Raw genomic sequence first — 21,419 nt, forward strand, 5'->3', positions numbered from 1 at the left:
TAAACACTGTACCAAAGATGCCAAGAGTATTTCAATTCCAACCGCTCTCTGCTCCAACGATGGTATAAACTAGGCCGTTAAGGCCGTCAAAAAGGTCTCTCTCTCTCTCTCTCTCTCTCTCTCTCTCTCTCTTCTCTGACTAAGTTGATTTTAGTACTAATAAACGATTATTATGGTTTCTTTGACAATCAACGTATGAGATATATGTGAATTATTTTAACTTTTATTCCCTGTTACTAATCAGATTAATAAATGCCTTAGTTTGGGTGTTGTTGGTTTTGAAGGTCGATTTGGATTACAAGAATTTATTAAGATTCTAAGTTTCATTGAGGATGTTGGATTGCATTATTCACCGGCTCTTGTTTGCTTCAAATTTTCATATTAATATTCACACACTTACAAAGAAAACCAGGCCCTAAAAGAATGCCCACAATGTGGTTTTTGAATATCAAATTATGTTGCTATCTAACAACAATTGAGAACCAAAACATGAGATAATTATTGTTGCAATTTTGTGATTTTGTATGACTGACTTGCCTTGGTTGTTTTAATGAGTTGCATGCTCTTTGCAAGGACAACTCAATCATAGGTACAAAAAGAAGGCATGCCAAGTGCTTGAGGAAAGTTCTCATAGAATTTCAAATAGGGATTTCTCTCAACTTTTTATTTTGGACCTCTATCATTGAAAAAGGCATGCCAAAATCAACTGCCCTAACTAAAGGGAGATGTTTGTTCTATTGTGATGTTAGTATTACCCAATGTTACCATAGAACTGTCAAATGTGAGAAAAAAAATAAGGGTATAACCAAATGTGACAAAAGTACGATCAGATATCATGTTAGTACTACTTAATGTAACGACGAAACTTTCAAATGTGAGGGGGAAAAAAAAATTTGAGAGTGCCACCGAATATGACAAAAGTATGGTCAGATGTAATATTGGTATTGCCCAATGTGACAATTAACTGTCACATGTGAGAAAAAAATAATGGTACCACTAAATGTAATAAAAGTACAGTTAAAAGTGATGTTGGTATTGCCCAATGTGACAATGAAACTGTCAAACGTGAGAAAAAAATAGGGGACCACCAAATGTGACAAAAGTACAATCATTTGTGATGTTGGTACTACATAAAGTGAGGATGGAACCTTTAAATGTGAGAAAAAAAAAATCATCAAATATGACAAAAGTACTATTACATGTGATGTTGGAATTGCACAATGTGGGGATGAAACTGTCAAATGTGAGGAAAAAATAAGAGAACTACCAAATGTGACAAAAGAACTGTCACATGTGATGTTAGAATTACACAATATGAGGGTAGAACCGTTAAATGTGATATTTTGGTAACTTAGTATAGCAAGTTGCGAACTAGTAGGTGTTGTACCCTCAAAAACAAGAAGGGGTATCGTAGAATAACCTAACCATCAAACGTGAGGAAAAAAAAAAGAAAAAAAAAAGGAACTACTAAATGTGACAAAAGTATAGTCATATGTGACGTTGGTACTGCACAATATGAGGATGGAATCGACAAATGTGAGGAAAAAAAAAGGAACCATCAAATATGACAAAAGTACTATCACATGTGATACTGGAATTGAACGATGTGAGGATAGAACTGTCAAATGTGAGGAAAAAAAAAAGAGAACCACTGAATGTGACTAGAGAATTGTCACATGTGATGTTGAAACTGCACAATGGGAGCATGAAACTATCAAATGTGAGAAAAAAATAGGAAAACCACCAAATGTGACAAAAGAACTGTCAAATGTGATGTTGGAACAACATAATGTAAGGATATAACCGTCAAATGTGAGAAAAAAAATAGGAAAACCACCGAATATGATAAAAGAACTGTCAAATGTGATGTTAGAACTGCATAATGTAAAGATGAAACCATCAAATGTGAGAAAAAAAATAAGGGAACTATCAAATGTGACAAAAAAAATTGTTAAATATGATGTTGGAACCAGGGGTGTTTACCAAACCAGACAAACTGCAAAAACTGCACCAAAACTGCCCGTAATTAACCGCACCACAACGCAAATAACAGCGCACCACACCACATGGTGCAGTGCGGTTTGCAGTTTTATAATAAGAAAACTGCATAAACCCCACCATACCGCACCATCTCTATATATTAATATATTTATTTATTTTTAATATTAAATATATTATTAATAGTTTAATAACCCTAGCAAGTGTTGACTAGGAAAGTTAGCCCAAAATAAAGAAAAACTAACTCAATAGTTTAAAACTTGGCCTAAAACAAAAGGAAAAATTAGTTTTGGGCTAGGTAGGAGAAGCCAAAAATTTGAAAAATATACTGACTTCAAACCATTCAAACTGCATCTTATACATAGCACCGCACATGTGACTGCAAAAATGAGGTGCGATACGGTTATAATTTTGGCTAAACTTTAAACCGCGTCATATCGCACATGTGACCGCAAAAATAAGATGCGGTACAATTATGTTTTTAGTTAAATTGCACCGCAAAGTGCGGCGCTAATAATGGCCCAAAACCACACCGCGAACACCCTTAGTTGGGGCACAATGTGAGGATGGAATTATCAAATGTAAGAAAAAAAATAAGGGAACCACCGAATGTGACAAAAGAATTGTCATATGTGATATTGAAACTACATAATGTGAAGATGAAACCATCAAATATGAGAAAAAAGTAAGGGAACCACCAAATGTGACAAAAAAGCTTTTACATGTGATGTTAAAATTGCACAATGTGAAGATGGAGCCATCAAATATGAGGATTTGATAACATGGTATAGCAGGTTGACTACTAATGGGTATCATACCTCCCCTTTTTTTGGAGGGTACAGAAGAATTACTCATCATTGCCTCAGCACGTGTTAGCATCATCAAAATATATAGAATCTATTCAATGTAGCATCACCAAAAAAAAAAAAAAGGATAAAAGTATAGTATCATTAACAAATACACACAACCCATGTTTTGCTACAACAAATAATAAGTGGGAGACAACCCATATCATTAACAAATATTTGGCTATTAGCTCTTATTACACCTCCCTCCTCCATATGAGTTAATAGCCTAATAGCATATCTCCTGTCTCAATTCTTATCAAAACTACATTACTTAGAGTATTGCACTTGATGCAGTAGCTATCAAAGATTGTGATTGAAAGTTAAAAAAACAACTTTTAATTTTTACCATTAAATAAAAAAGAGCAAAAAAAATCAAAGTTAAAAAAAAAATAATAAAAAAGTTTACCTATGGAGAGGAGGAGGGTAATTGCAACGATTGCAATACTCATATCCAAATCCTCAAAGCTACCACAAAAACCAGTAGTGGAACCATTCACTAAGAGCATTCTCATCAAGAATGCTAAATATTTTAGCATTTACCACTCCAAAATCCTACTTTATCAATTTTAACATAACATTTTACAATCCACCAAACATCAAACATCCTATTTTTTTTACAAATTCATTTAAATAATATTATTTTTATTTTACCACTTTCTCTCTCTTTACACAGTTTTTTTTCTCAACGGCTAGCCATTGTCAACCACCACCACCATAAAACCGTCAACATTCAATAGCAAACCTAGACCCATGGCCAACCCATTGCCACCACAATCAACATCCATCCAAAAATCAACCCTATAGACCAACAAAAAAAAAAAAAAAAAAAAAAAAAAAAAAAAAAAAAAAAAAAAAAAAAAAAAAAAAAAAATTTCATCATAAATAATAATAGTAATAATAACAAAAAGTATAACAAACAAAATTACGAGTCATCAACACCACGTACTGTACATAGTGGTACATCATGGGGACATTTATGAAAAATCTTCGATGAAAAATATTCGACTTTTTATTTATTATTATTATTATTTTATATAGTTTAAATCTATGATATTTGTTTTTGAGGATTATTCTTTTTTTTTTTTAGGAAATTTTGAGGATTATTCTTTATCATTATACTAAGACATTAATGTGGCGTTTGGTATGGAAGAATCCACATTATTCCTAGCATCTAGATTCCTAAGAATATGATTTCTAGGAATCATATTTCTAAAAATGTAGCTATTCCTATGTTTGATTTATTCCCATGAATCTTAAATAAATTATTTATTTTTCCCATTTTATCCTTAGATTTGAATGTGAACTGCCAAGTCATTTAAAAAAAATGGTTAAAATTGTCAATTTATAAAAAATACAATTTCCTTTAAGCCTGGGAATCTAGATTCCCACATACTTTAAAGGGAATCCACATTCCTACTGTGAGGGGTTTAAGGGGAGAATCTAGATTCTCTTAGCATCTGATTCCCTAGCATGATTTGCAACCAAACATAGGAATCTTTAAACATTCGTAGGAATCCTAAAACATTACCCTGTATCAAACGCCACATAATTGATTTTTGATATAAGTCAGAATTGAATCCAAAATTTCTTATTCAATGAAAAATCGTAAACCTCAACTTAAAGGACATGTCACATGATACATTTCTTGAATCTTGACCCTTTTTATTCAATCACTCGAATTATATGGACACCTTTTTTTGGGTTTTTTTTTTTGTTTTTCCTCTGAATATATTGGACGCATGTTCATTAGAAGAAGTCCAGTCTACATAGAGCCTCAAGGCGCGTTTTGAAATTACTTTAAGGTTTGAAGTCCAATTGAATTATCAATTTTATCACCATCAATCAATTAATCAAAGCCAAAGTCTGTTTGACAATATAATGATAGTATCATATATGAAATTACAAAGCAAATTAAGAGGATAGTTGGTCAAATCAAAACAATATTTATTGAAATTAGGAAATTTCCTGTAATTTTAAATTACGCGTGGATATATGCATGGCCTGCCCTATGGCCCTCCAATAAGGAAAAAATCAAGTGGTTTAGGTTTAAGGTCTCCCAATAAAAGAAAAAAAAAGGTCATTTATTACTTATCAAGATAATAAAAGAAAAAAAGTCCTAAAAATTTGTGAATATAAGTTTCTTGACTGTCCTCAAGAAGACTTTAAATTGTTAACCAATAAAAATCAAGCCCAATTGAAAGCTTTGATTGTTTAAATAATTTCACATTATTCACAATTAATGTGGCGTAGTAGTTTGAGGCTTCAACTTCTTTATGTCAATAATAACTCACATTAAATTCTCAAACATTACCCATACAATTCTCACATGACCAATGACCATACACTAAACAATCTTTCTTTCTCAACAATAAAATTAAGAGAAATGCTAATGAGTACTCTTAAGGCACTGGTTAATAATTCATTTAAAGAAAGTTTTTATGGAAAATGAAAAAAAAGTAATTAATATTTTGACAGTTTTTTTCATTTCCTATAAAAGTGATATTAATCAAAACTTTCTTAAAATAGATTATTAATCATTGTCCTAAAGGCACTCGCTAGCATTTCCCTAATTACAAGAAATTTCCTAATTTCAATAAAATTGTTATGTTGTAATGAGTCTATAAGAGATATTATAAGGACTTGATGTAAACCCTTTGGTTTACGTCCTCTATTAAGGACATGCCACATCATCATATTACTAAAATATAAATGTATCTTATCATATATGATAACATTTCAATAGACACCATATTTTTAAGGTTTTAAGTAAAAGAGTGATGTGGTGTTATTAGATATGGTATGATATATTGAGTTTTAAGTAAAGGACTGATGTGACAATCTTTTATTAGATAGTTTAAAATCCATCTAATAATAGACTAACCCTAAGATATATTAGAAATTATAATGTGTAGTAGATAAAAGATAATAATAAGGACAAAATTTAGCTAAAAAATTGGTTGTAGCCTAAGGTTACAACTTTACTCATTATCATTAACATTACTACATATTTCGAAAATCTAACCGTTGGATTTCATGTTTTTTATGCTTTTAATACATAAGTCAAATTTTGTGCAAATAAGATATTATTTACTATATGATTTATAAGATTATATTTTATGTATAATTTTAAACTATAAAAACTTATAATTTATACAATTTATTGATGACGTAACTATTGATTTTTAATTTTTTTAAAAATTTTGCAAGTATAAAGGATATAAAAAGAAAATATAATCTAATAGTGGATTTATCAAAATTTATCTCCATAAAAAGATATTGAATTGCAACCAATTTTGTAGTCTTAGGCTACAACTAATTTTGTAACTAAACTTTGTTATAATAATAATAATACAAATTATATAAACACAATGAATCATTTTTACCCCACAACTCGAACTCTTTCCGTCCTATAAAGTAAATTAAATATTCATTGTCACATCAATTTGTAATATATTTATAATAAAATTGGTAAATTTTTTCTTAGGAAAGAAATATCTTAAACTCATAAATCTCAATGTATAAGATATGTATATATCAACCTTTTTATAATCAAAGGAAAGGGAAAAAGAAAAAATTATGCTCTACAATTAATATTTTTTGAAAAATGGATCATTTAAAAAAAAAAATTATTTTTTAAAGACTGTTTCATTTTTTTATAGTTGATAGTAATCTTAATATGGGTTGGAAATACGTTAAACTAAATAAAGGAAATCAAGCGATAATTTTTTGACCCTTTTTTGTTTTTTAAATACTACAAAATACAAGGGAAAAAAAAAACTTTCACATAAAATTTTTTATTCAAACAAACTGCGTCTGCGCGTAAGAGTAATTCTAGGATCATATTCTTTACCAATTACCATCATTTTCTACAATTATCCCATGTGTTCAAACCAAAATTATGACGAAATTGTCACATAAATTGTGGAAACCGATTTTCCCGGAAAGGAATTGAATGGGTGCTACTTGTGCTACACAATAACTTGCTTCAGAAAAAGTAGTAGTGCATAGAAAACCAGATCAAAGAAATAAAGGAGTGGGGCAAGGTGTTGACTGGTCAAAAAGTGAGCTCCGGGAAAATAAAAAAAAATGAGTAGAGTAATAATAACGGTCAAAAAGCAAGAAACTTTGGAGACTGAGAAAAATTTTAGTTATTACCCACAAAAATTTTTGGGCTCTTAATATTTGACTGTCAAACTAATACTCCTCCTTAGTCTTTACATCAACAACACCCACAACCTTTGTCCAACTCTCTCTCTCTCTCTGAGAAACCAAGTCTGGTCATTGATCATCCTTAGCTACCCAGGTAAATCCCTCTACTCATGTTTTGAGTTTAACGTTTGCTGTGTTTTTAGATTTTCTTGGTTTTGATTACATGTACCCTTTGGTATTTGATCTCTGTTTTGGGTCTTCATAAGTTTCTCTTTGTTGTTATTTATTTATTTATTTGAAATTACAGTGTGAAAAGTTTTTATTTTTTGGTAACATTATATGCTTATGTTCAGTGTGAAATAGAATATGATGTTGTTGCCAATTTGGAATTTTGTTATCAAAATTTGTTTTTTTGGATGAAATCTAGAGTTTTTAACAATTTATGTATCTGGGATTTGCTTCTTATAGATTCACAAATAATGGGATGTTGTATTGGAATATGTGTTGGCTAGGTCAATTGTGTTATGGACTTCATGGTATGGTATATGTTTAATTTGGATACATAATTATTATTTTTGGAGTGATGGTGGCTTATACTATGTTCATTTTGATGTTAAGAACATAAGATTTGGTTATTTTGAAAATAAATTGGGTTGTGTGCTACTTGTATTTATCATTTATTTGCTTTCTCATAAGGTTATAAACATCAGTTCTTATTTGTATTTTCTTTTCTGCAGATTCTTTTGTTGCGTTGAGAAGGTGAAATTAAAAGGTGGTCTGCTTGATACTTTGTTTTGTGATAATGGCTTCTGGATTAATAGATTCAAGTAGAAATGCAGTTGGTGTTGATCGAGTGCGTGATGGAATGAATGGCATGAAAATTAGGGATGACAAGGTAAAATGACCTGTCTTCTTCTTCTCTTTTGTCATCTGCCTTTTGTTCTCTCCCCTTGATTAATGTCTAGTGATCTTCCAGTATTAGTTATGTGAGTGCTGTATTTAAAATTTATTTATTTTTCTACAGGAAGTAGAAACAACTATTGTTGATGGAAATGGGACAGAAGCAGGCCATATAATTGTCACAACTATCAGTGGAAAAAATGGCGAACCAAAACAGGTATACTTCTGAAATGTTATTCTACATTTTGGACAGCTATATTTTTTTGGTACTTGTATTTCATGGTAATGACATATTCTGTTACTCACTTAATGATTGTAGACGATAAGCTACATGGCTGAGCGTGTGGTAGGGAATGGATCTTTTGGAGTAGTATTCCAGGTAATTTTTTCCACTTCATTAGACTGCGATTGGATGCTTGTACATTTTTTATAGCCACAAAGTAGTAGGTTGATTTCTAAGAAACTGTTCATGGGTGTGGTCGTGTTGAGTTCAGAGAATCAGATTTGTGAATCTATGCAAGTTTTCAACAGTGCGCTGAACTTGTTTTGCTGATTTGATTTCGTTAATATGCAGGCTAAGTGTTTGGAAACTGGTGAAACTGTTGCTATAAAAAAGGTTCTTCAAGACAAGAGGTACAAGAACCGGGAGTTACAAATGATGCATCTTCTGGACCACCCCAATGTTGTGTGCTTGAAGCACTGCTTCTTTTCAACAACTGAAAAGAATGAGCTCTATCTTAACCTTGTGCTTGAGTATGTACCTGAGACAGTCTATCGGGTGATCAGACACTACAAGAAGATGCATCAAAGGATGCCTTTGATATACGTGAAAATTTACTTTTACCAGGTATGTGTCTTACCAGTATCTTGATTTTACTGTTTGAGATGTGTTTCACAGTAGTTTATCTCAACACTGCCCTTTCATATACACATATCTTGATCACCCATGATTTGTTAGGGTTCACAGTAGTTTATCTCAACGTGTAATACATTTTTTGGTGTGCTTGTGTTGCAGATTAAATTTTCTGAATTATCGTAATTTTCTATCTTATTATACAAATCAGAGGTCCTCTATAACTACTGGATCTTACATGAGTATTCTCTATATTTTTCCTGCAGATATGTAGAGCACTCGCATACATTCATAATACTGTTGGAGTGTGTCACAGGGATGTAAAGCCTCAAAATTTACTGGTGTGTAAACTCCTATTCCATTTCATTTACTATGTTTTGGAGAATTATTCGTATATACGCCAATTATATATGTAGATTTGGATATGCTTATTTGAAAACTGTTTGTGCAGTCTATATAGCATTGTAATGGTAGAAGTTTTAGGAATCTAACTTATCTTATGTTGTCTAATCTAGGAGATTAAAAGATATTACGAATAAAGTGTGTTCCTTTAGCTGCTAATGATTGAACAGAATAATTTAGTAAATTATTTAAAATAATAAAATCATATTTTGATAATAGCACAAAATTTTAACGAAGAATGGAGTAATTCTTATGACTTCTTGATGTAACTAAATATCCACAGGAAACTTTTAAAGGACATTGAGGAATGTGGGTGATTCATGACGTTGAGGAATGCAAAATTAGTTTTTTTTTTTTTTTTTTCTTTTCAACTAGCATCTGCTGATAGCATTAAACTTATTCAGCTGTTTGTTGAATCTAGTGTAGTAACTATATATGTGGTCCTATAGGACATAGAATATCTTCGCTTGAACTGGAAATGGTAATTTCACAGAGGTCATAGCTATTTTCTACTGTATGAGTTGGTGCCTTCATCTGTAACTTTTATTTTTCTTTTTCCTTTTATGAAGCACTAAATGCTCTGTTCCTAAAATTAGATGGTTCAAGTTGTTAACCTTGGGATATTTTGGGTGAACATTTTGTCATGCTTTTTCATTTTATTTATAACTATATACATATGATTCTCATCTCTTAAATTTATGTTTTTTGATGTTATTTATTATAGGTCAATCCGCATACCCACCAAGTTAAACTCTGTGACTTTGGAAGTGCTAAAGTCTTGGTATGTTTCTCTCTACCATCCATCTCAAACACATTTCTATGTTCCTTTCCTGATAATTTTGTGCTAACTTGGATTTATGTTTGACAGGTATCAGGGGAGACAAATATATCTTACATCTGTTCTAGGTACTACCGAGCACCTGAACTTATATTTGGTGCAACTCAGTACACCTCAGCCATTGACATGTGGTCTGCTGGCTGTGTTCTTGCTGAACTATTGCTTGGAGAGGTAGGTAGCATCTTTTCTGTGGTTGGTTTCCGGTACTTTTCTAATCATCTATTTATCAGCTAATAAAGTATTTCTTGATGCCAGCCGCTCTTTTCTGGTGAAAGTGCAGTAGACCAGCTTGTTGAAATCATTAAGGTGATTATATACCATGAAATTTCTCTTTAGTAAAAGTGTCCTGGTATGTTGTATTAGATATATGACTTGGTATCTGATACTGGAATGGGTTGATGTTGAGCATTCTGATGATTTTGATGCTGAAGATTTTACATGTGATTCAGACGCTTGAAAAAGTCTAAATTCTTTCATATTGGATTGCTTTCCATGTTTCATTTCTCTACTCATGTTGTGGTTCATTCCAGTTTCTTCTTTTAATAATTTATTTGTTCTCATGCAGGTTTTAGGTACCCCAACTAGGGAGGAAATTAAGTGCATGAATCCTAACTACACAGAATTTAAGTTTCCCCACATTAAAGCTTATCCACTGCACAAGGTAATAGGATGTTACTTCACATATGATTTCTCTATTTTATAAGAACACACCATATAGCAAATTTCATCAATATTCATTGATCCTCAGATATTCCACAAGCGTGTGCCCCCTGAAGCTGTGGATCTTGTCTCAAGACTACTTCAGTACTCTCCCAATCTTCGTACTACAGCTGTAAGTTTAAAACTTCTAACAAACTGTAGATCTTTGCTTTCCTTAATAGAGCAGGTTGGGCGAGTGGTCATCATGCATTTTGCAATCTCGTTGAGCCTAGCGTAATTTGTCTTTTTGAGGATAGTTGGGATTTTGGTTTCATTTTGCCTGCCATTTCAGTACCATCTTTACTTAAACTTCATGGTTGATGTTGTTTATTTGCAACCAGCTGGAGGCTATGGTTCATCCCTTCTTCGATGAGCTTCGTGACCCTAACACCTGCCTACCGAATGGACGTCCACTTCCCCCGCTGTTCAACTTTAAGGCCCATGGTAAAAATCATTTTAACATATCTTTATACTGTTTCATTTGCCCAAAGCAATGCCAACTTTGTGTTGATGTTGTTGTACCTCTTGATCAGAACTAAAGGAAGTGTCACCAGAGATGGTGGTCAAGCTGATCCCAAAGCATGCAAGAAAGGAGTGCACCTACTTTGGATTGTCATGAGGTTCTTTCCGTTGATATATGCTCCCTGCTGGAAAAATGTTACCTTCTGTATAAATGTAGCTAGTGGCTAGTTTTAGAGTGATTAAATGGTTCTCTTCTATTTATTTTTATCCCAGTTCATTTGTTCCCTGTTTTGCCAACTTTGTGTTGATGTTGTTGTACCTCTTGATCAGAACTAAAGGAAGTGTCACCAGAGATGGTGGTCAAGCTGATCCCAAAGCATGCAAGAAAGGAGTGCACCTACTTTGGATTGTCATGAGGTTCTTTCCGTTGATATATGCTCCCTGCTGGAAAAATGTTACCTTCTGTATAAATGTAGCTAGTGGCTAGTTTTAGAGTGATTAAATGGTTCTCTTCTATTTATTTTTATCCCAGTTCATTTGTTCCCTGTTATTTTATTTTTTCACATTTGCCTTCCACCTTGTTTCTAGAATGGAAGTTAAAGTTCTGGTTAATATGTATTTTACACCCTCACAGGTGTACTGATCCATAAGTCTTTATAGGCTACAGATTTTGACATGTTGGAGTTCCCATAGAATGTTCCCGTGAAACTGGAATATATTCCTCACATCAAAATGTAATTAATTATTTATTTATTTTTGTTGAGTGTCAAAATGTAATTACCCCCCTGAATTTTTTGCTACATGGAGAGAAGGTGAGCTAGAATCAATCAATATCAATATATATATATATATATAAAAGCAAAAACTTTATGTAGGAAAGCATGAGATTGTGCCAAGTGGCACATTGTATGGCATTTTTCTCATTTAAACTTTCACCTCATCTAAATTTAGTATTTATGTTAAACTATTAAGTAATGACAAATGCATTTATTTCAATGTATTAATAAAATTCAAAAATTTGTATACATTTATAACTTTACATGCTTTAAATTGATTCAGATGGATTCAAAAAGTCATGGGAAATGTAAGAATAAAATTCAAAGAATTTTTATGTATTTAGAATTTTACATGCTTTGAATTGATAGAGATGGATTTAAAAAGTCATAGGAAAAGTAGGAATAAAAAAACTTTTCAATTTTTTGTATAAAACCAACTTCAGTGTAGAATTACAAGAGTTAAATTCAATGAATTCGGCAAATATTATTTGTCTTCACATTTGTCCAATATAAGTCCTGTCATGGAAAATGTAGGATAAAATTTAAAGAATTTGTATACATTTATAACTTAACATGGTTTGAATTGATACGGATGAATCTAAAAAGTCATGGGAAATGTAGGAATAAAAAAAAAATTTCAATTTTCTGCATAAGACTAATTTCAATGTAGAATTTCAAGAGTTGAATTTAATGAATTGGACAAATATTATTTATTTCCATGTTTATCCAATATAAATCAAGTCATGGGAAATGTAGGAATAAAATTCAAAGAATTTGTATACATTTATAATTTAACATGCTTTGAATTGACACGAATGAATATAAAAGGTCATGGAAAAATGTCAGAATCAAAAAAACTTTTCAATTTTCTTCATAAGACTAACTTTAATGTAGAATTGCAAGAGTTGAATTCAATGAATTCGGTAAATATTATTTGCCTCCACATTTGTCCAATATAAATCCTCATTTCCTAGGAGTGTCAATTTAGATTAGCATGTCGGGTTCGTGTCGTGTCGAAGTAGGGGTATTTGACTAAATGACTCAATTTGAACCTGACCGATTTAATAATGGTGTCGTGATCTTTCAACCCTAACCCGACCTGGTTAATAAGACGAATTGACCTGACCCAACCCACTCAACACAATTAATGAACAGGTTGTGTTGGGTTGACATAAATGTAACACAATTTATTTTAACATGCATAATATTAAATATACCATTCATTTAGAAATAATTTTATTTTTTATTTTACATCTCAAAAGTAGTGCATACACTTCAAGTCTTCAACTCATATTAAAAATAATATAATTTAACAAAAATATAGCATCCATATAGAAATAAATTCTTTACACTTCAAAAGAAGTGCATACATTTTAACATAAATTCAAAATAACATAGTTTAACAAAAATAAAATAACATAGCTTAACAAAAATATAATATCCGTAGAACTCGCCAAATGCTAAGTATCAATATTGAAAGAGTTAGAGCAAATAGTAGACTAATCTTGACTATGACTACAATGATCATCCATAGATTCTTTGTTAATGTCTAAATTCATAACATCTTTCACAAGCTCATCCAATTTCATTTGTGCAAGTTCTATGCCAAAAAAATATTTATAGAACTAGGGTATTAGATATTTATAAGAAGGTTTAGAGATTTAAGGTTTATAGGGTTTAGAGATCTAGGGTTTATAAAATTTCAATTTCCAATTATATCCATTGTAAATTTTTGTAATTACTCACTTTTCTTTTTAAATTTAAAATATAGGTTGAATATAAAAGATATTTGACAAATTTAAAATAAACTAAATATTTATTTGTTATACAAGTTAAATATGTTGTGTTAAATGGGTCATTTCGGGTTGACACAAATAAATTGGCATAACAAATATTTCTATTGCGGGTTACACGGGTTGGCCCACTTATGACATGTTTCTTATCGTGCCGCTTTCGGGTTGACCTGTTTATGATTCTAACCCACTAAGGCCCAACCCTAACCTGCAAAAACCTGTGTTGAGTTCGAGTCATGTTCGCGGGTAAGTTGAACATTGACACCCCTACCATTTCCATTGGGCTTAAAATTTAAATTTCCACAATTTTCTCACAATATCTTTGTTTATCTTTTTGAGAGATACGTTAATTTTCAAAATATTATGTTCATCTTAGATATTTTGTTTAAATTTTATGTATACAATTTTACTTATGTAGGCTTATTTTTTCATATTATGTGCCAATTTATATTTTTGTTTTCTGTATAATGCGTATACTTGGTAAGGATCTATTTTTGGCTACTTTTAGTTCACTTAAAATTTGGAGGTTAAATTGTGATATTATTGCATCACTATGACATTATTTTTTCTATTGTTGTATCATGAAATTCTAGAAGTTTTTATAGCTAATTGATATATAAAACATAAATAATACAAGAAAAACACCTAGGAACCAATAGGTTTGTAGGCGACAATTTCACTATGATATGGTAATATTTTTTTTTTTTTTTGAGAAACAAACACACACACACACACACACACACAGGGGAGAGGGAGAGGGATTTTAACATAAAAGCACACCACAATTCCATTCAAAAGCTATGGTAACTTTTAAGGGAGGGTGAGACAAGTTATACTACACACAACACACTCTCTTAAATAATGTGTTAACATTTCTTGGTTGCATGAATTAGAGGAATTTCCCCCCCAATGTATTTAGTTTGAATTTAGTTTTAGTAGAAAACCTCATAGACTAAGTGTGACTAATAATAATAGTATTCATGAAATCAATGGGTCATAAATAATTTCTTACAAAACTTATCAAATTGCACCGCGCATCTCGCAGGATATCGGCTAGTTAATCCAAATACTGATACATATCACTGTCTTGTTGAGATAATACAATGACCTAAGTTGCTAGTAGAAACAGACCATATGTTAGAATTAGGAAGGTATCTGTTTCTCTGTACATGTATTGGAGGTTCACTAATTGGTTCCACATTTTCATATGAGATAACAATGTTATCTTGATGAGTCTTTTAGTTTAGACTGAGTTTGCACTTCTTTTTAATTGGGGGTAAGGGGAAACCCTAAACACCTTTGTTGGCGACATCAAGAGATGTTAATTGAGTTATAAGGCTCTTGGTCATTCTGACTGAGTTAATAATCTTGCACAATGTGGTTAAGCCTTTGGATTAGTCTTTACTTGCATAACAAAAGAAGTGAGAATCAACACTTGTATGGAGTTGACAAGTTTTTATTGATTCTTTTATGAAACTATTATCGACATCATTTTGTCATCGACCATTAACAACTTGCCATCTTCACAGTTGCAAAAAAAAAAAAAAAAAAAATTTATCTGTAGAGTTTAATGTGCAGTAAAAGAAGAGGATGTGGGTGGGTGGTGAGGCCTTCTTTCTTTTCCGAGGGGAAGAGGCTACCATGAGGAACATTGTTTAGATCTTAAAGTTAAGAAAGTTCGGTGTGGCGGTGACAAAGGAGTGTCTAGGCCCCTAAAAAAAACAAGTGGCGAGCAATTAAGGACCAAGGAGGTCTGTTTTTTATTCTAACCAAGCTCTTTTCAGCCTTGACGGGGAGGCAAAAGTTGTCTTTGACGTAGACGACCTTGTCTATAGACTATATACTTATATGGAGGAAAATGGCCTAACAATTTTTTTAATGGAAAATGTCTCTTCTTTTTGTTTTAGTCCACCCACCAATCTAGCACATAGATTTGTGTGTATTGGCTATAGAGGGCATTGGCATATAAAAACTTGGTAATTGAGATACTTATACGGCTTTGGACAAATAATTAGTAGTATCATATTCAGATTATTTTTGGAACCCTGACATTTCTCCATTTTTTAAGAGATGGAACTAGTAAGTAATTTTTAAAGGGAATATCACAAGGTGGTAATTGTAATTTCATCTTTTTAGCATGTACTATCTTTGAAGGCCGAGTCCAAAACCCTGACACCAACCCTTTTGGTAACTTTAATTACTAATTAGTATTATTGAGTGTTAAACAGACCATTAAAATCCACAGTAAGGATTGTAATCGTCTTTTCCTTTTTTTTTTTTTAAGCCCAATGTGAATGAAAAGTCTATGTTGACAATTGGAGCTTATACAGTTATACCTATATAAGGCCTTCATTTAATATTCTCATTTTCTTTAATTAGCCAAAAAAAAAAAAAAAGAGTAAAAAAAAAAAAAAAAGTAAAGAAATGAAATTGGTTTAAAATCTTGTGACTGAAATAGAGTGGGCATATTGGAGGAGATAGTTGCAGAAAAGAATGAGGCATTTTAAAATTGAATATAAGATCTGCTGCTTTCTTGCATAGTTCTATTGAAGCATATTTCAATCATTACACTAGTTGAATTGGTAAGAGAAGGGTGAAAAACACAGGCTCTAATCTAAATTCTGGGGGAAACTTAGGTACGTTGTGATCAGAGTCATGTTGCTAGTATTAATCAGCTTGAATTTAATCACTTATTATGCTTCTTCTTTTTTCATGTAATCCTAAAAATTGTTTGAATTTTACCTAGTAGAAATGTACCTATAACATCAACCACAACCATTCTGGATCATGATATTTAAGTTCAAACCAGATCTAAGCTCTATTTGGAACCTACCAAATCCAATTTAGGTGAAGAGAACATTTTGGTGCTGCTGAAAGTTTGAGAAGAGGAACTGCCTGAGTGGTACAGAAAATATATAATACAATGGGAGTATTGAGGCATAGGACAGTAGGCTCTTTGAAAAAGAAATATTACACTGAAATGATTGGCTATTAGTGAAAGAAGCAATTGAGAAACCCGACCAGTTAGAGTGGCATTGATATGGGAATGCATGCGCTTTGTAATGAAGAGTTCTTAGTAGACTTTCCATGTAACAGGAAAATAACTAAAAACCTTTCGGCTTAGTGTTAAGATAATTGCTTATTTTAATCATCTACTTAGTGCGTCATACTTACATGTTTCATTCATGGCCATGATGAAATCAGGACACCAAAATTAAGTTCCAACAGCAATACATGCAATTCCGGTGACTTACCAACAAAGGGACAGGGTATATCCTAATCCGATAAGTCCAGATTAAGCTCATCTCAATTGTATTCACTATTCATCTATGAATACTATGTCTCAGCTCCATTCTCAAAATATATATGCCACGCTTTATGGGACATTAAAAAAAAAAAAAAAATCCCCCACAACCTTTTTTTTTTTTTTAATGTATCCTTATGGTGTTTATTTAAGTTTTATACCATTTTTTCACAATTTAAGCTTCTAAACTGTTGTCAACATGGTACAATAACTTATATGCCGAAATATTATCCAGTTATTCTTATACTTCATTCCTAATATTATATGTAAAATTAGAAACTTCATTATCAGTTTAGTCCAACTGTATAACCACTGACATCATTTTCCATGAACAGAGTTGTTAGTTTTGAATGCCTTCATAGCCTTAAGCCTAGTGGCATGTCTGGCTCTCCCCATGAGCAAGAGCTTGGGTTTGAATTTTGTGTGCTTCTTACTTAGCAAAAGGCTTAGCTGAGCTGAATTGATTTGGAATGCTGTACATAAATCAGGAGAGCCAATAGCTCTTTGTATGTAAATCATGTTGAACTATTTGCATATGAGTTGCACTGGCTATTGGATTAATATGTACTAGCTTTTCATGATTTAGGTCCTTGGATTATACTACTTAATTTGAAGTATACAAAGCTCCTTTGGGATTTTAGCATTCAGTGTCAACGAACTTCAGCCCTATTTCTTAAAATTAGATCGTGTGTAAGTCTGAGCCTACTATGACGTATCACACAGTTGGAATAACTAGATTTTTTTGGACTGGAGAAAGTGACAGTTATGGGAAGAACATGGGGGCGCTTATCAATTGCCCACTCATCCGATTTCTTGTTATTCTATTCAGTTCACCTTTATCCAGGATAGTCATATACAACTCCACATCCTCAAAAAAAAAAAAAAAAAAAAAAAAAAAAAACAAAGGTCAATGTCAAAATGGAATTGGTCGGTTCCCGCCCCCTAAACCATTAAAAAGAAGATATATGGCGAAGATGAAACTTAGACCTTCCACTAAGAGTTATTATATATAGGAATTCAGCCTTTCTGATTCTGCATGTATTTCAATGCCAACCTCATTTAGTTTTGTGCAAGTTGTTCTTGTGCTAAGTGGTTGCCACATAAACAAAGGAAGCTACTAGTTTCTCTCTTCTTCCTATAAATTGGGTGCATTAATTCACTCTTAGTGAGTCTCTCAATCTTGTCGTTGATTGTGACAAAGCCATTTGAGCACTGCTTTTAGAATTCCAGCAATTACGAAACAAGTTTAAGTTAAGACAAGACTCCCTTTCATTCCATACTTGAACTAAATTAAGTTCAAAATGAAGTATTCTCTTGTGACATTACTTGTATTCTGCATTTCTTTGGTTTGCTTCTTTCTTTCCACCCAAGCTAGGTGGCATAACCATACAAAACACAAGCATATTCATCACTCTCACAAATTATCTAATATTTCACAACCTCCATCTCCTGCACCTGCGCCTTCTGACCCATCCAATGATGGAAATTCCCATGATTCTACTGGTGTATTTGATGTACGAAACTTTGGTGCTGTCGGGGATGGTGTAGCAGATGACACACAGGCATTTAAGATGGCGTGGGACACAGCATGTCAAAGTGATTCAGCAGTAATTCTTGTTCCCTATGGTTTCTCCTACATGATTCAGTCAACAATTTTCACAGGTCCTTGTCAAGGTGGCTTAGTCTTTCAGGTAATGCACTCAACCTAGGCCTTTTAGATGTCTCTTTTTTCCTTTTACCGTTACAAACAAAAGCTAATGGTTTTAGTACTCGGTACATTCTTGGTCAATGAGAAGATTGATGGAACTCTTATGCCCCCGGATGGACCTGATTCCTGGCCAAAGAATGACAGTAGGAGACAGTGGCTGGTCTTTTACAAAATCAATGAAATGTCACTTCAAGGAGGTGGTCTAATAGATGGGAGAGGAGAAAAATGGTGGAATCTTCCTTGCAAACCCCACAAGGTATTGCTGATTTTTAATATGCTAATAATTATGTGCTTAGAACAATATTTGATTCCCTATAACCAATGACACAGGGGATTAATGGAACAACAGCGCCTGGACCATGTGATAGCCCTATTGTAAGTTGAAAATATACTCAGCATTTTTTATCAACTTTATACTAACATAAAACCACTGTATGAACACTATTCAAAATTTTATAATGCAGGCCATAAGGTTCTTCATGAGCTCCAACTTGAGTGTGAAAGGGCTCAAAATCAAGAATGGCCCCAAGTTCCACTTCAGATTTGATAATTGCAGTAATGTCCATGTCGAATCAATTTACATAACAGCACCTGCCTCAAGTCCCAACACTGATGGGATTCACATAGAGAATACAAATGACGTCAGAATATATAATTCAGTCATTTCTAATGGTTAGCCAAAACCAAAAAATGTTAATTCACAGTCTCTCCAGTGACTATCCTCAAAAGGGTCACTAAGCCATACTCGTTTGCTGATTTTATTACAGGAGACGATTGTGTGTCGATTGGATCAGGTTGTTATGATGTAGACATAAGGAACATCACATGTGGACCTGGTCATGGAATCAGGTAACCTATCAATTTCTTTATAATTTCTATCCTACAAATTTTTGTCCAGTTTTTGTTTATGCTCAAAAACTCATCCTATTTGAATTAATTTTTTCCATTTTCTTTACACTTAGCATTGGGAGTCTTGGCAATCACAACACGCATGCCTGTGTTTCCAATGTTACTGTTAGAGACTCAGTAATTAAAGTTTCAGACAATGGAGTTAGAATCAAGACATGGCAAGGTGGATCAGGAGCTGTATCCGGAGTAACATTCAGTAATATTCACATGGATAATGTCCGGAATCCGATTATAATTGATCAATTCTACTGCCTCACCAAGGCGTGCACCAACCAAACCTCAGCAGTTTTTGTGTCAGACATATTATACACAAACATAAAGGGAACCTATGATGTTCGAAACCGGCCAATGCGCTTTGCCTGCAGTGATTCTGTCCCATGCACCAACTTAACACTCTCAGATGTTGAGCTTCTTCCTGCTCAAGGAGATATAGTATTAGACCCATTCTGTTGGAATGCTTATGGAAATCTGCAAACACTAACAATTCCACCAGTCTCCTGCTTGTTGGAGGGCACTCCCCAATCCATCTTAAACAATGACATAGACAGTTGCTGACTTACTAGATTCATCTATAAGGCTTATCCATGTATGTATATATATGTTTGAAAAAGGTATCATGGATGTATCATGATGGTAAAATCTTATCATGTGATTATTGAGGAGAGTGGTGTTTTATGTAACTCCCTATTTATAAATATAGAATTTACTTCATCGTCAAGTTTCAACAAGGATATGATATTTGCTTATTCATACACATAGATTTGGATTTCTGAAATTAAGAGAAAAAAATCAATACATGTAGTTGACCTTGAATCCACGATTGATCTCAAAGTTTTGAGAGTAAGACTCAGTTTTTTTTGTTGGTAATGTCATAATAATATCAATTATTCTCCATGGGGTGACCATATTATTCACTTTCTACTAGAAAGTAAATTGACATTAGTAGTGTATTAATAATGTTTAACATGCATGTAGTTGCACACTAAAAGGGCAATAAACTGTGTTATTTGCTGCAGCCCTGGTAATCAATAATATCTGTAATCGTCTCGAGGTGCAACATACATAGTTTGCAAGTATGCATGAACATAGCTACTAGACAACAAATTAAAACGCGCCACTACATGCAGAGTGAGGCATCAATCTAGTTACTTTGTAAACGCAAACACTTTGCAACCTAGGTGTGAGAGAATTTCTGCTAATATATATATATATATATGATGCATGAGAGAGAGAGAGAGAGATAAGCATCACATCACAAGTAATATATATATATATATATTACTTGTGGTGTGATGCTATATATTACTTGTGGTGTGATGCTTATCTCTCTCTCTCTCTCATGCATCATATTCGCAAACACTTTAAGTCGTTGATCCTGTTAGGGTCATTTTAGTATTGGTTAATTCCATGTAAAAATTTTTGATGTAATCACAATAATTTCCATGTATTCATTTTATTTTGAATTATAATTGGGCTTGGAGTAAAATTGGAAGTTACTAGAAGTTCTGTTCAGTGTGTTGTACTAAAGAGTTTCGATTGAACGAGATCCAGTTCAGTCAAACAATATTATTATAACACAGAGGTTCACCTGGCACTTGCCAGACACCTCGGCCAAGTGAGATCATCAATATGGACATCAAGAGAGCTTTCCTAACACATTGATCTAGCGAGTTTTGCGGAAAGGCATTAACCTAAGCTTTGTATTGGGCTTTTTGTTGTCACTTAAACCACAAACCCTACACATTCTTGATTTTGTAACCCTAATTCAGAGAATAGAAAT

The 21,419-nt window shown here is 32.7% G+C and overlaps 2 protein-coding genes across 2 annotated transcripts; both read left to right on the forward strand.

Annotated features, from left to right (window-relative positions):
• The first annotated feature begins 6,964 nt into the window (after positions 1 to 6,964).
• On the forward strand, positions 6,965 to 11,437 carry LOC111987346 (glycogen synthase kinase-3 homolog MsK-3). Its single transcript, XM_065760651.1, has 13 exons — positions 6,965 to 7,149; positions 7,733 to 7,890; positions 8,020 to 8,112; positions 8,215 to 8,274; positions 8,470 to 8,742; positions 9,015 to 9,089; positions 9,875 to 9,931; positions 10,019 to 10,159; positions 10,244 to 10,294; positions 10,554 to 10,649; positions 10,737 to 10,820; positions 11,029 to 11,131; positions 11,221 to 11,437. Exons 2-13 carry the CDS (start codon positions 7,798 to 7,800, stop codon positions 11,304 to 11,306), a joined length of 1,212 nt encoding a protein of 403 aa, XP_065616723.1. The 5' UTR covers positions 6,965 to 7,149; positions 7,733 to 7,797; the 3' UTR covers positions 11,307 to 11,437.
• Positions 11,438 to 18,039: 6,602 nt separating this feature from the next.
• LOC111987521 (polygalacturonase At1g48100) lies at positions 18,040 to 20,387 on the forward strand. The gene is made up of 6 exons (XM_024019245.2): positions 18,040 to 18,713; positions 18,819 to 18,986; positions 19,061 to 19,105; positions 19,195 to 19,402; positions 19,498 to 19,579; positions 19,693 to 20,387. Exons 1-6 carry the CDS (start codon positions 18,324 to 18,326, stop codon positions 20,192 to 20,194), a joined length of 1,395 nt encoding a protein of 464 aa, XP_023875013.1. The 5' UTR covers positions 18,040 to 18,323; the 3' UTR covers positions 20,195 to 20,387.
• The last annotated feature ends 1,032 nt before the right edge of the window (positions 20,388 to 21,419 follow it).

This window comes from Quercus suber, unplaced genomic scaffold, assembly GCF_002906115.3.
Source record: "Quercus suber isolate HL8 unplaced genomic scaffold, Cork oak 2.0 scaffold_18, whole genome shotgun sequence".
In the NCBI taxonomy this organism is placed as follows: Eukaryota; Viridiplantae; Streptophyta; class Magnoliopsida; order Fagales; family Fagaceae; genus Quercus; species Quercus suber.

Excerpts from the sequence above, each read along its gene's own strand:
- LOC111987521 (XM_024019245.2), top strand. The coding sequence starts at position 18,324 with ATGAAGTATTCTCTTGTGACATTACTTGTATTCTGCATTTCTTTGGTT. Across the intron at positions 18,714-18,818 it reads AAGGTGGCTTAGTCTTTCAG|ATTGATGGAACTCTTATGCC; the intron begins GTAATGCACTCA and ends GTCAATGAGAAG. Across the intron at positions 19,403-19,497 it reads TAATTCAGTCATTTCTAATG|GAGACGATTGTGTGTCGATT; the intron begins GTTAGCCAAAAC and ends ATTTTATTACAG.
- LOC111987346 (XM_065760651.1), top strand. The coding sequence starts at position 7,798 with ATGGCTTCTGGATTAATAGATTCAAGTAGAAATGCAGTTGGTGTTGAT. Across the intron at positions 8,275-8,469 it reads CTTTTGGAGTAGTATTCCAG|GCTAAGTGTTTGGAAACTGG; the intron begins GTAATTTTTTCC and ends GTTAATATGCAG. Across the intron at positions 11,132-11,220 it reads GTTCAACTTTAAGGCCCATG|AACTAAAGGAAGTGTCACCA; the intron begins GTAAAAATCATT and ends CCTCTTGATCAG.